Consider the following 15,558-nt stretch of genomic DNA (forward strand, 5'->3'; position numbering starts at 1 on the left):
TTATTATATCATCCCCCTTCGCATGTTCCCTCCCAAATTTATAACTGTTAATTATTGTGTTATTGTTGCTTCGTATTTGTATATGTTTGTACAGGTTGTTTACGTACGTGTCTTGTCATAGCCTCGTCACTACTTCGCCGAGGTTAGGCTCGACACATACGGAGTACATGGGGTCGGTTTTACTCATACTACACTCTGCACTTCTTGTGCAGATTTTGGAGTTGGTCCCAGAGGCGTACCATAGACTTGCTCGAATTCAGCTATCTAGATGAGACTATAGGTATAACTGCACAGCGTCCACAGTTCTGAAGTCCCCTTCTATCTTATCTTAGCTGTTTATTATATTTCAAATAGCTTTAATTTGACTCAGACCTTTATTTGTATTATTCTAGTAGCTCGTGTACTTGTGACACTAGAATCGGAGATGTATTTTGATGATTCAGTAGTTACGGTCTTCCTCACTTTATTTCTGTAATTGACTTCCATTTAATTTAATTCGTTTAAAAATAGTTAAGATTATTCTAACGTTGGCTTGCCTAGCAAGTGAAATGTTAGGCGTCATCACGGTCCCGAAGGTGGGAATTTCGGGTCGTGACAAGTTGGTATCAGAGCACTAGGTTACTTAGGTCTCACGAGTCATGAGCAAGCTTAGTAGAGTCTAAAGGATCGGTACGGAGACGTCTATACTTATCTTCCAGAGGTTATGAAGATTAGGAACTATAACACTTCTTTCTTATTAAGTCGTGCAATTTTATTCTATCATCGATGGTTGAACAATTCTATTCTTATTCTCTCGCAGATGGCGAGAACACGTAATACATCTACCGACGAACAGGGACTAGAGCCCACGTTGGCAACTATGACCAGGGGCAGAGGTCGAGGCCGTGGTCGTGCCAGAGACCGAGGTAGAGGCAGAGGCATAGTTCAAGCTAGAGCTCGAGCAGTAGTACCTGTAGTGAAGCATCAGGTGGATCTTCAGGAGGAGGTTCCAGTTTAGACTGTACCCGTTGGACCAGTTCAAGTCCCGGAAGGATTCATAGCTACTCCAGTGCTTCAGGACGCTTTAGTCCGTTTGGTGAGTCTTATGGAGGGCGTGGCCCAGAATGGTACATTTTCAGTGGCACCAGCCGTCTCACAGGCTGGGGGAGGAGCACAAACTGCCACTACTCCCGCTCCGGAGCAGATGGCTCCCCAGTATCAGGTTCCAGCAGCCCCGCTAGTTAGGGTAGTTTAGCCAGTTGTTGCGGCACAGGCCGGTGATAGGCCCGCCATGTCTTCTGAGGCTTTATTGAGGTTGGACTAGTTTACTAAGCTCTTTCCGGTTCACTTTAGTGGTACACCTTCTGAGGACCCACATGATTATCTTGACTGCTGCCATGAGGTGTTTTGGAACAAGGGTATAGTTGAGAACAATGGGGTCGATTTTGTAGTATTTCAGATGACGGGTTCTGCCAAGAGGTGGTGGAGAGATTATATGTTGACCAGAACAGTTGGGTCCCCTGCATTGACTTGGGAGCAGTTCTCACGGTTATTTTTAGAGAAGTTCCTCCCTATCATATTGAGAGAGGATTATCGCATGCAATTTGAGCATCTCCAACAGGGCAGTATGATTGTTACTCAATACGAGACCCATTTTGTGGATCTAGCCCGGCATGCTCTCCTTATACTTCCTCCTAAGGGAGAGAGAATGGGGAGGTTTATTATTGGACTCACTCACCCTATCAGGTTTCAGATGGCCAAGGAGACCGGAAGTGAGATTTCCTTTCAGGTGGCTGCTAATGTTGCTAGGAGGATCGAGATGGTTCTTGCACAAGAGAGAGGGCAGGGCTATGATAAGAGGCTTCGTCAGTTCGGTGGGTTCAGTAGTGCCTCGTATGGAGGCAAGGGTAATTTTGGTAGGGGTCATCCTCCCAGGCCGTTTCATTCAGCGGTCCGGGCATCCCACAGTGCTTCAGGTGGTCGCGGCCCTCATGTGTCTCATCCCGACCAGCTAGCTTGCAGTGCACCACCAGCTCATATTAGTGTACCTCCTATCCAGAGTTTTCAGGGTGGTTTCTCAGGTCGACATGGTCATCAGTCATAGCAATCGAGGTCCTGTTACACGTGTGGTGATCCGAGGCACATTGCTAGATTTTTCCCTCGGGCACCGGGCAGCTCACAACAGCAGGTTTCTCGTACCATGGTCCCGTCACCAGTTGCTTCGCCGCCTGCTCAGCCAGCAAGAGGCAGGGGTCAGCCAGCTAGAGGTGGACGTCAAACCATTAGAGGTGGAGGTCAGAGGTAGAGGCCAGCCAGTTAGAGGCCGTCCCATAGACGTAGTTCAGAGTGGTGGGGCCCAGCCCTGATTTTATGCTTTTCCAGCTAAGCCTGAGGCCGAGTCTTTTGATGCCGTGATCACATATATTGTTTTAGTTTTCCATAGAGATGCTTCAGTTCTATATGATCCATGATCTACTTATTCCTATGTTTCCTCCTATTTTGCTTTATATCTGGTTGTGCCTCATGATTCTCTGAGTGCTTTTGTGTGTGTGTCCATACCGGTGGAAGGTTCTGTTGTGGTAGATCATGTCTATCATTCATGTGTGGTTACTATTGGGAGTCTTGAGACTAGCGTGGATCTTCTACTACTTGATATGGTAGATTTTGATGTCATCTTGGGTATGGATTGGCTGTCACCTTATCATGTTATATTGGATTGTCACACCAAAATGGTGACCTTAGCTATGCCGGGGTTGCCTCACTTATAGTGGAAAGGGATTCCTGGCCATTCTACTAGCAGGGTTATCTCTTATATGAGAGCTCGACGTATGGTCGAGAAGGGCTGTCTAGCTTATTTGGCTCATATTCGCGATTCTAGTACGGATGTTCCTTCTATGGATTCAGTCCCAGTTGTCCATGAATTTCCAGATGTATTTCCTGCAGATTTGCCGGGGATGCCACCCGACAAAGATATTGACTTCTGTATTGATTTGGCTTCGGGCACCCAACCCATTTCTATTCCACCATACCGTATAGCCCCGCCGGAGCTAAAGGAATTGAAGGAGCAATTACAAGACTTGCTTGATCAGGGATTCATTAGCCCTAGCGTCTCACCTTGGGGTGCACCAGTGTTATTTGTAAAGAAGAAATATGGTTTAATGCGGATGTGTATAGATTATCGGCAGTTGAACAAGGCTACTATCAAGAACAAGTATCCGCTGCCAAGAATTGATGACTTATTCGATCAGCTTCAGGGTGCCAAGGTGTTTTCAAAGATTAATTTGAGGTCTAGTTACCATTAGTTGAAGATTAGGGCATCCGATATCCCTAAGACGGCTTTTCGGACTCGGTATGGGCATTACGAATTCCTAGTGATGTCATTTGGGCTGACAAATGCCCCAGCAGCATTTATAGATTTGATGAACCGGGTATTCAAGCCCTATTTGTATTCTTTTGTGGATGTATTCATTGATGATATCTTGATTTACTCCAGCAGTTGAGAGGAGCATGAGTAGCATCATCGGAGTGTGTTTCAGACTTTGAAAAATAATCAGTTATATGCCAAATTTTCAAAATGTGAATTTTGGTTAGACTCAGTTGCCTTCTTGGGGAACGTTGTATCGGGAGAAGGCATAAGAGTGCATCTTAAGAAGATTGAGGCCGTTCAGAATAGGACTAGACCTACTTCAGCTTTAGAGATCCGGAGTTTCCTGGGTTTGGCAGGTTATTATCGCCGGTTTGTGGAGGGGTTTTCATCTATAGCATCTCCATTGACCAAATTGACCCAGAAGGGTGCCCCATTCAGATGGTCAGACGAGTGTGAGTTGAGCTTTCAAAAGCTCAAGACTGCTTTGACTACGACACCAGTGTTGGTATTACCCACAAGTTTAGGATCTTATACGGTGTATTGTAATACATCTCGCATTGGGCTTGGTGCAGTATTAATGCAAGATGGTAGAGTGATTGCATATTTGTCACAACAGTTGAAGGTTCATGAAAAGAATTACCCTGTACATGACTTAGAATTGGCAGCCATTGTTTATGCGCTGACAATTTGGAGGCATTACCTTTACGGTGTCTCGTGTGAGGTATTTACTGATCATCGTAGCCTATAATATCTGTTCAAACAAAAAGATCTCAATTTGAGGTAGCGAAGATGGTTGGAGCTGTTGAAAGACTATGATATTACCATTTTGTATTACCCCGAAAAGACTAATGTGGTGGCCGATGCTTTGAGTAGAAAGGCGGTGAGTATGGGCAGCCTTGCGTATATTCCGGTTAGTGAGAGGCCGTTAGATCCATATGTTCAAACTTTGGCCAATCAGTTCGTGAGGTTAGATATTTCAGAGCCCAGTCGGGTTCTAGTTTGCACAGTTGCTCGGTCTTCTTTATATGAGCGTATCAGAGATCGACAGTATGACGATCCTCATTTGCTTATCCTTAAGGACATGGTACGGCACAGTGGTGCCAAATGGGTTTCTGTAGGGGATGATGGAGTTCTGCGGATGCAGGGTCATATTTGTGTGCCTAATGTGGATGAGCTTCGTGAATTAATTCCGGAAGAGGCCCATAGTTCCCGGTATTCCATTCATCCAGGTGCCGCCAAAATGTATCAAGATTTGCGACAACATTATTGGTGGAGGAGAATGAAGAAGGATATAGTGCCATATGTAGTTCGGTGTCTAAATTGTCAGCAAGTCAAGTACGAGCATCAGAGACCTAGTGGTTTGCTTCAGAAGTTAGAAATTCCTGAGTGGAAGTGGGAGCGTATCACTATGGATTTTGTTATTCGTCTTCCACGGACTCAGAGGAAGTTCGATGTAGTATGGGTCATTGTGGACAGGTTGAACAAGTCAGCACATTTCATTGCAATAGAAGTTACCTATTCTTCAGAGCGGTTAGCGGAGATTTACATCTGCGAGATTGTACGCCTTCACGATGTGCCCGTGTTTATCATTTCTGATCGAGGTATGCAGTTTACCTCGCACTTCTGGAAGGCTGTACAATATGAGTTAGGCACGCGGGTTGAGTTGAGTACAATATTTCATCCACAGTCAAACGAACAGTCCGAGCGTATTATTCAGGTATTGGAAGATATGCTTCGCGCTTGTGTTATAGACTTTGGAGGTTTTTGGGATCAGTTTTTGCCACTTGTAAAGTTTGCCTATAATAATAGCTACCAGTCGAGCATTAAGAAGGCTCCATATGAAGCATTATACAGGAGGCGATGTCGCTCTCCCGTTGGCTGGTTTGAACCGGGAGAGGCTCGATTGTTGGGTACCGAATTGGTACAAGATTCCTTGGATAAGGTCAAGGTTAATCAAGATCGACTTCGCATAGCTCAGTCTAGGAAAAAGAGTTATGCTGACCGTAAAGTTCGTGATGTTGCATTCATTGTTGGAGAAAGAGTATTACTTCGGGTTTTACCTATGAAGGGTGTAATAAGGTTCGGAAATAAGGGCAAGTTGAGCCTTAGGTATATCGGACCCTTTGAAATTCTTGAAAGGGTAGGTGAAGTAGCCTACATGCTTGCATTACCACCTAGTTTATCAACAGTTCATCCGGTGTTCCATGTGTCTATGCTCCGAAAATATCTTGGTGATCTGTCCCATGTGTTAGATTTCAGCTCAGTCTAGTTGGACAAGGATTTGACTTATGAGGAGGAGCCGATAGCTATTAGAGCCCGACAGGTCCGACAATTGAGGTCTAAGAGTTATCCTTCAGTTCGGGTGCAATGGAGAGGTCAGTCGATTGAGGCAGCTACCTGGGAGTCCGAGTCAGACATAAGGAGTAGATATCCACACCTTTTCACCAGCTCAGGTAATTTTCTAATTCCATTCGAGAACGAACGTTTGTTTTAGAGGTGGAGAATGTGATGACCCGAAAGTTCATCTTTAAATTTAACATTCATTTCTGTGTTCTGAGACCTCGAATAGCACCTTTCAGCATTTCTCGACTTGCGTACGTAATCCGTAAATTTTTTCGGAAAGTTTTTATGTGAAAATAATTGATTAAATGTGAAATAGTACTTCAAAACTCATTTAAGTTGACTTCGATCAACGTTTTGAGGAAATGGACCCGGATCCGTATTTTGACAGCTCCGGTAGGTTCATATCGTGATTTGACACTTGGGCGTATGCACGGAATTTAATTCGGAAGTCTCTAGATTGAATTATCGCCATTTGACGAAAACTAGAAGCTTAAAGGCTTAAAGATTTCAAAGTATGACCACAAATTGATTTTTATTGATATCGGGTTCGGATTTCGATTCTGAAAATTATAATAGTTCTGTTATATCATTTATGACTTGTGTGCCAAATTTGAATTCATTCTGGATTCGTTTAATACGTTTCGGCACGAGTTTTGTAAATTTAAAAGTTTGAAACTCATAAGTCCGAATCGAGGTGTGAATTGTAATTTTAGCATTGTTTGACGTGATATGAGACCCCGAGTAAGTTCATATTATGTTATAGTATTTATTAGAATATTTGGACAAGGTCCTGAGGGGCTCGGGAGAGTTTCAGACGTGTTTCAGATCATATTTGTAAAATTTTACAGGTCTGGTTCTGGTATTTCGCACCTACGACTTTAGGAGCGCAAGTGCGGCCCTGCTTCTGCGGTGAATCTCGTCGCTCCTGCGAATTTGGAGCCTAGGAAGCCTACTCGCTTCTGTGAGAAAATGGTCGCAGATGCGACCACCGCTTCTGCGGCTTGACGATCGCAAATGCGGAAGGTACCGCTTCTGCGGCTCCTTCATGCGCTTCTACGCAGCCGAAAATGCGGCCCAATTTCTGCAGATGCGGACACCAACCTGGCAAGCCATTTCACAGATGTGAGATTATTCTCGCAAATGCGAGCTCGCAGATGCGGCACTTGTGCCCGTAGATGCAAAAAAGCCTGGGCAGAACCCATAAAATCGGGATTTAGCCATTTTTACTCATTTTTGAGTTTCGAGTCTCGGATTTGGGCGATTCCAAAATAGTTTTTCACGAATTTGACTTGGGTAAGTGTTTTATACCCGAAAGTGATTATATTTCATAAATCTATTTTTATATTCATCGTTTATTTCAGATTTAGATGGAAGAAATTAGAATTTTTATACAACTTTCCAAAAACGAAAATTTAGTATTTGAAGGTCCATTTGACATCGGAATTTAATAATTTTTGTATGGTTGGACTCTTCTCGGAACGGGTGTTCGGATTTCGTAAGTTTTTTCGAGATTCGAGAGTGGGTCCCACTATTGGTTTTTGAGATGAAATTCGGAATTTAATTGAGAAAATTAGAAATTCCATGTGGAATTAATTCCTACGAATCGTGTTGAGTATATTGAATTATTTGTGATTAGATTTGAAGCTTTCGGACACTAATTCGCGAGGCAAATGTGTATTGAAATCTTGAGTTGGTTGCAAATCAAGGTAAGCGTCGTGGTTAACCTTGACTTGAGAAAGTAGGACTTATTTGTCTATTTGCTATGTGATTTAATGTACGGGTACAACGTATATGTGAGGTGACAAGTACTTATGCGTTGTGGTTGAGTCAAAGCATACGGGTGAATTTTTTATTGTGAATAATTACCTATTTAATTAAGATATTCCTGCTTAAGATTATTATTGTTTATTTGATCATTTTTCATGAGACTATTGTTAGTTTAATTATTATTGAATATTTTGGAAGGTGAGGTCGGTATTCTGGTATTGAATTGATTGATAAGTATATATATCCCCGTATTTAAATATTCTTCCGAATTTATATTATTATTTTTATGGTAAGGAAGAGTGTAAAAGCACGAAGGGTGATGCCGTGCCATTTATATTATTTATATTATCCTTGCCATGGTGAGAAAGAGTGTAAAAGCACGAAGGGTGATGCCGTGTCATTTATATTATTTATATTATCTTTGCCATGGTGAGAAAGAGTGTAAAAGCACGAAGGGTGATGCCGTGCCATTTTTAAAAAGAGTTAAAGCACGAAGGGTGATGTCGTGCCAGAAGAGAGTTAAAATACGAAGGGTGATGCCGTGCCAATTATTATTATTTATTTATCAATTTATGGGAAGAATGAGAGTAAAAGCACCAAGGGTGGTGCCGTGCCATTCTCATATTATCAGCTGCGCATTTTATTATTGATGAATTAATTCGCTGCTACGTGACACTTCTCCTACTGAAATTATTATATCATCCCCCTTCGCATGTTCCCTCTCAAATTTATAATTATTAATTATTGTGTTATTGTTGCTTCGTATTTGTATATGTTTGTACAGGTTGTTTACGTACGTGTCTTGTCATAGCCTCGTCACTACTTTGTCGAGGTTAGGCTCGACACTTACGGAGTACAGAGGGTCAGTTGTACTCATACTACACTCTGCACTTCTTGTGCAGATTTTGGAGCTGGTCCCAGCGGCGTACCATAGACTTACTCGGATTCAGCTATCCAGAGGAGAGTTGAGGTATAACTGCACAGTGTCCGCAATTTTGAAGTCCCCTTCTATCTTATCTTAGCTGTGTATTATCTTTCAAACAGCTTGAATTTGATTGAGACCTTTTTTTGTATTATTCTAGTAGCTCGTGCACTTGTGACACCAGATTCGAGGATGTATTTTGATGATTCGGTAGTTACGGTCTTTTACACTTTATTTCAGTAATTGAATTCCGTTTAATTTGATTCGTTTAAAAATGGTTAAGATTATTCTAACGTTGGCTTGCCTAGCAAGTAAAATGTTAGGCGTCATCACGGTCCCGAAGGTGGGAATTTCGGGTCGTGACAATAAATGAAGAATAAATCGGTGTGATTATATTGAACACGTTAAAAATTTATCCTCATAATTGAGAAAATCGTAATCCTAGGCTTTTTTTCTCTTCAATTCACATATTTCTCTTTAGTTGGTAATCTTATTACTTTAGTATTTTTTTGTTAAGCAGTTTAAAGCAAAAATTTTAATCTTTATCACTCGAAAATTGTTTGAACTTGCTTTCTTAGTGATATTAAATAGCTATAGCTAGGCCTTTATTCTCTGTGGGATTCGACCCTGGACTTATAAGCCAGGTAATATTTGCAGCGACTGCTTATCTTTTTTAGGACTAGATTTGGGTGTGATCAACAATTCAATTAGATATTTTTAAAAATAAATTAATCAACAAACAACTTTCTATATTTATCAATTTCTTATATCTATCTAAGCTATACTATTTTAAAGCACAAATCCCTATAAAAATATTGATCAACTTTTTATGCTTTGAAAATATACTCCATTTCAAACAAAATTGTATTTATAATTAATTTAAATATTTTAGTTTTTCATGAAAAGACATTTTAATGCTAGCTAATATTTAAAGTTTAATATTTAAAAAATCAAAAATATATAGGAATTATCAACCCCCCACACACACCAAAATAAAATATTTTTGGACTATTTAGTTTACTTGGCGTGATGATTTAGTTATTTTTTTTAAATAATTTACTTAGATAAGATACACGCGCGTACCGTAAGACTAGTTTTTCTAAAGATATAACTAATGAAATTTGAGTAACTGAGCAAAACGATCAAATGGGATAGGAATTGGATCAAATAAAGAATTTCTTTTTTCTTATAATAAATTTATTTTTTTGCACGTCAATAATTTAAGTGGGCTGTATTGTAGATTATATCGGAAACTGGCCCCTTAAATCATGAAGGGAATCTCAATCAAATTAATATCTTTAGGTTTCGTTTGTTATCAAATCCTTCCTCTTGAAAGTAGAACTTATTAGTGTAAAAAGTTCATTTGAAATCATAATCACATAACATTTTCTTCTCTCTTTTCTTTTATTCTCTTTCAAAAAAAAAATCTAAGAATTTGAATAGTAAGAATTGAAGATAGAAGAGGAAAATATTCCTTGAAAATTCAAAACCGCCGTTGAGTTATGCAAAACGCAATTACACTCATTAGATTACAACTCAAATCTCATAAACACGTAACATTGGATTGATGACATGCACACAATTCTTCCAAAAAAATTACGATTTTAATCAAGATTTTTGTTATTTTGAGATTTACACTTAGTAAATCACTTAAATCTTTGTAATATAATAACACTCTTTTAGCTTCTGTCAAAAATAAATGGCTTCGATTTAGTTAAAAAAAAAAACACTTAAATCTTGAAGTGAATACCAACCAAATTAGTATCTTAGGCTCCGATAATGATGGAGTCCTTTTTCTTGAATGTAGATTATCATGTAAACAAATCATTTAAAATATTAGTCACGTTATATATATATATATATATATATATATATATATATATATATATATATATATATATATCTTTCTTTTTTTTCTTGGGAAGGATTCTTTAAAAATTAAAACATACTGGACAAATACAACAACTCGAATCTCAAACGTCACAATTGTGTATATATATATATATATCTTTCTTTTTTTTCTTGGGAAGGATTCTTTAAAAATTAAAACATACTGGACAAATACAACAACTCGAATCTCAAACGTCACAATTGTGTAATATTGGATTTGCTGAAACACGCACATCTTTGCTTATCAATTTTTCATTATTACGAATATTTAAGCTCAATTGAATCAATGTTTAATTATTTCATCTTATAATTAGATCGGGATGTCCTATTAAACGATAGAAAGATCACACTTATAAAACATAAAGTTTTCATTGATTGAACATACATAGCAGATATCATCAAAACATCACATAATACCCACAACCAAAAAAAACGAAAAATGATTAATTAGAACATTTCTTGTACTAAACTCCCGTTATGTGCAGGAATATGACCAGAGGAAGAGACAAACCATATTGGGTCTTTTGTAGAACCAACATATTATTTTTGTGCTTTAAACCTGTGACATCCTAGTCACACGGCGACAACTTTTATGGTTGCTCCAAAGTTCACCTTTAAAAATAAATAACAAGAACGATTATAAAAGAAAACTATGTTGGACCACAATATTCTCCTACATCCACTTCAGCCCAGCTTAAAGACACAGGCCTACTGGCCCATAATGAAGACTTTTGCTTCTTCAAGTTGCTGAAGAAGATTGGTATTCTCTTTCAATTTTGCATTTCACTACTGTGTGCCCTAATTTTTCTATAAACCCTAATTTCAACATGTTGAATACTGATTCTTCTACCTCTGTTACGACTGGCTCTAATGCAAATACTGTCGAACCTTCTCATCAACTATACCTCTATCCAACTGATAATCCTGGAACTGTTATTGTTGTTGATAGATTCAATGGAATGGGTTATGGTAGTTGGCATCGAGGAATGTTGATTGTGTTGTCATGTAAAAATAAGCTAGGAATAATAAATGAAACGATTAGCAAACCTAATTCCACTTCACCACTGTTTGAGGCTTGGTGTCGATGCAATGACATGGCGATTGCATGGATTTTGAATAGTTTAGAAGCTCAAATTCGAGAGAGTGTAATGTACACTGAGTCAGCTGCTAAGCTGTGGAAGAATATAGAAAAACATTATGTTCAACCTAATGGATCCAAAGTTTATCAAATTCGCAAGTCTGTCTTCAATTTCTCAAGGAAACTCAAACATTGCTGCCAATTTCTCTAGAATCAAAAAGTTGTGGGATGAATTAGCCTACTCCATCACCTATCCTAATTGTGTGTGTGGGTGTAAAGAAGCAATTCATAAATTGGAAGAAGATTAGAAGTTGCACCAATTTTTAATGGGGTTAAATGATACTTACACCATCATTAGAAGGAATATTCTAGCAATGAAGCCTCTTCCAGACATTGACACTGCATATTCTATGTTGCTCAATGATGAAAGTTAGTGTGAGGCTCAATCTTCAACATATCCTGAGACTGCCTCCTTCTCAACAAATGTTCAAAAATCATATCCTGGTCCTGCCTGTTACTGCTGGAATGCAGAGGCCCTTTCAACAGAAGGTTGTTTTTGAATCTAAGAGGCCCAATTAGATATGCAAGTATTGCAGAAAACCAGGCCACACCATAGAAAAATACTATAAACTACATGGTTATCCTAATAGTGGTCCTCCTAACAATTCTCAGCCAAACAAATTCAAGAAGACTACAACCTATGCTCATGTAGCAGATTCTCAGAGTGCAGTTACTTTTGATACTTCTATTCCTAATAATCATTCTGAGCAGTCTACCAAAAATAACTATGGTTTTACAAAGGAGCAATATGAACATTTGTTGAACCTGTTCTACCAGACCAAGGTCTCACCACAAGACACTGCCATTTCTGGATCTGCCAACTTTGCAGGTTTGGTGCACTGTCTTGATGTTAGAAACTGTTATGTTTTTACTTGCAATGTGTCTAGATTAGAAGGTGATCCTTGGATAATAGATTCTGGTGCAACAAATCATATGACACCTAACAAATCTCTCTTAATCAATCTAAAACCTCTAGTAATTCCTTACTTAGTGATCCTGCCAAATGGTTATAGAGTTAAGGTGACTTGTTCAAGGTCCTTACCTCTATCTGCTCATATAATTCTGCATAATGTCTTGTTTGTACCTTCATTTCAATATAACGTGATTTCCTTGCATCAACTTCTTTTATAACTGGCTTGTAAAGCTCTTTTTTCATCTTATGATTGTGTTTTACAGGGCCCTTCTCTGAAGAGGCCTCTGGTTCTTGGTAAAATCTCCAATGGACTCTACCTCTTCCAGGCAGATTCTTTCCTACCTTCCATTTATACTACTTCAGTTGGTGATGTTGTTTCCACTGTTTTTGCTAATTTTGTTTCTTGTCTATCTGATTCAATTTCCACAAACACTATAAATACCACTGAAGCAAATAAAACAGTCACTACTGGTGTACATCCTGTTCCTTCTGCCTTTGATTTTGATATGTTTTGGTATCCCAGACTTGGTCATATGCCTTTTAATAAAATAAAATTAATTTCTCATATTAAAGATAAGTTATCCAAGAAACAGTCTTTTATTTGTAATATTTGTCCTATGGCTAGGCAGCAAAGGCTTTCTTTCCCTAATAGTTTTATTAAAATCACCGGTCCTTTTCAACTTGTTCATGTAGATTTATGGGGCCCTTATCATACTCAAACCTATAATGATTTTAGATATTTTCTTACCATTGTAGATGATTTTTCAAGGGGCACTTGGACTCATTTTCTTTCTACTAAGTCAAATGCCTTCACCCTTTTGAAATCTTTCATATTTTTAGTTCAAAATCAATTCAGTTTTTCTGTTAAGACACTTAGGTATGACAATGCATTTGAGTTAGGGTCTAGTGCTGAAGCTGTTTCATTTTTCTCCTCCTAGGGTATTATACATCAGACTTCTTTTCCACACACTCCACGACAAAAGAGAGTTGTGGAAAGGAAGCACAAACACATGTTAGAAACTGCTAGATCTCTACTGTTTCAATCTAAGTTGCCTCTAAAGTACTGGGGGAGTATCTTCTCACTGATACTTACCTTATTAATAGGTTTCCATCACCCTTGCTCCATCATAAAATACCTTATGAACTGTTGTATGATCAGCCTCCCTCTTATTCTCACCTTAAAGTTTTTAGTTGTTTATGTTTTGCTATTGTTCCTAAGCCTTATAGGGACAAGTTTCAATCAAGAACTATTAGTTGTGTATTTCTTGGATATATTATGACTAAGAAAGCATATAAGTTGCTCAATTTGACCAAGCATAATGTATTTTTTTTCCAGAGATGTTACATTCCAAGAGTCTGTCTTTCCTTATTCTGCTTCTTCTCCCCCTGTTTTCTTTCCTTCTTGTATGTCTACTCCTGCTGATTATCTTGTTTCTCCTAATATCTCTCCTTCTTCTACTTCCTCTTCTGGTGATTCTTCTGTTTCTCTAAAGAGGTCATCCAGGCCACATAACCCTCCTCCACACCTAAAAGATTATGTTTGCACAAGTGTGTCTATTTCTAAGGAATCTAATTCTACTTCTGATGCTTGCTTGTTTGAACCACAATTCTACCATCAGGCTGTGTCTAACCCTGCTTGGCAGGCTACTATGTTGGCTGAATTTCAAGCCTTAGAGGCAAATAATACTTGGGCAATAGTTCCTTTACTTTCTTGTAAGAACGCTATTTCTTCTAAATGGGTTTATAAGGTTAAACAAAAGGCAGATGGTAGTATAGAAAGATACAAAGCTAGGTTTGTCATTAAGGAGGATACTCAACAAGAGGGGATTGATTTTACTGAAATATTTTCTCCTGTTGTCAAACTTACCACTATTAGATGCTTGCTTAGTATTGTTATTAAGAAATATTGGACTATTTTTCAATTGGATGTGAATAATTCCTTTTTACATGGCGATTTAGATGAAGAGGTGTATATGAAGATACCTCTTGGCCTACAGGTTGTTTCCCCTGATCCTTTTATTCCTCTAGTTTGTAAACTTAACAAATCTTTGTATGGCCTTAGACAAGTTTCAAGGCAGTGGTATGCAAAGCTCTCCTCAGCTCTTCAGTCAAAGGGGTAAATTCCTAACAAAAATGGTTATTCCTTGTTTACTAAATTGGTTGGTTGCTCCCTTACCATTGTAGCTGTTTATGTGGATGACATTTTGTTGACTGGTGATGATCATGCTGAAATTTTTACCTTAAAACATTTTTTGGATGCTCAATTCCGGATCAAAGATTTGGGGGAAGCCCACTATTTCTTAGGTTTGCAAATTATTAAGTATCCTCAAGGTCTGGTAGTCACTCAACATAAGTTTAATATGTATTTACTTTCTGAATTCTGTTGCCCCCATGTTAGTTCTGTTGTTTCACCTTTGGACATACATTCTAAGTTGGATGCTGATTCTGGAGACTTGCTTCTAGACCCTTCTTTGTATAGAAAATTAGTTGGCAAGTTAAATTTTCTTTAACATACTCGACCTGAAACTTCTTACAGTGTTCAACATCTTAGTCAGTTTATGTCCCAACCCAGAGTTTCTCATTTTGAAGCTGGGTTGCATGTGTTGAGATATTTAGTGGATACACCTGAGTTGGGTTTGCTATTCAACAACTCCTCTTCCTTTTCCTTAACTGGCTTCTGTGACTCTGATTGGGCCAGCTGTTCTATTTCCAGAAAGTTTGTTAGTGGTTTTGTATTACTATTAGGTGGGTGTCCTGTTTTCTGGAAGTCCAAGAAGCAGGCTACTATTTCACTCTCTTCAGCAGAGGCTGAGTACAGGGCTCTGAGACATTTAGTTGCTGAAATTGTATGGATGGTCATGTTGCTGGGTGAGTTTGGCATTTCTTCCCTCACCCCTGTTCCAGTGGTTTGTGACAATCGTTCTTCTATCCGCAATATTCTCCTATATCCACTTCAGCCCAGCTTAAAGACACAGGCCCACTGGTCCATAATGAAGACAACTCGGAAGACCCTTAGTCATATTTATAGTTGTAACCTTGTTTTAGTAGTGGCCATTCTTTTACACATATAGCATTATTTACTTTATATATATATATATATATATATATATATATATATATATATATATATATATATATATATTGTAGTAGGCTGATTTGTAAAGATCAGAGAACTCACTTTATCACGTTCAATAAAAATTCCCCCTTTTCTCTTTCTCTCAGAACTAATGTTCTGATTT

The 15,558-nt window shown here is 38.6% G+C and overlaps 1 protein-coding gene across 1 annotated transcript; it reads left to right on the top strand.

The window, feature by feature from the left end:
• Window positions 1–2,179: 2,179 nt before the first annotated feature.
• On the top strand, window positions 2,180–15,390 carry LOC138902361 (uncharacterized). The gene is made up of 9 exons (XM_070190218.1): window positions 2,180–2,273; window positions 11,013–11,505; window positions 11,943–12,426; window positions 12,583–12,833; window positions 12,945–13,008; window positions 13,258–13,379; window positions 13,656–14,435; window positions 14,718–14,813; window positions 14,856–15,390. Exons 1-9 carry the CDS (start codon window positions 2,180–2,182, stop codon window positions 15,388–15,390), a joined length of 2,919 nt encoding a protein of 972 aa, XP_070046319.1.
• Window positions 15,391–15,558: the final 168 nt, after the last annotated feature.

The sequence above is a fragment of the Nicotiana tomentosiformis genome, chromosome 12, assembly GCF_000390325.3.
Source record: "Nicotiana tomentosiformis chromosome 12, ASM39032v3, whole genome shotgun sequence".
Taxonomy (NCBI): Eukaryota; Viridiplantae; Streptophyta; class Magnoliopsida; order Solanales; family Solanaceae; genus Nicotiana; species Nicotiana tomentosiformis.

What these genes read in the sequence shown, in the direction of transcription:
- LOC138902361 (XM_070190218.1), top strand. Translation starts at nt 2,180, where the DNA reads ATGGTCCCGTCACCAGTTGCTTCGCCGCCTGCTCAGCCAGCAAGAGGC. An exon ending in TCAAACCATTAGAGGTGGAG is followed by an intron (nt 2,274 to 11,012) that starts GTCAGAGGTAGA and finishes TGCTTCTTCAAG; the next exon opens with TTGCTGAAGAAGATTGGTAT. An exon ending in TTTGATTTTGATATGTTTTG is followed by an intron (nt 12,834 to 12,944) that starts GTATCCCAGACT and finishes TCCTATGGCTAG; the next exon opens with GCAGCAAAGGCTTTCTTTCC.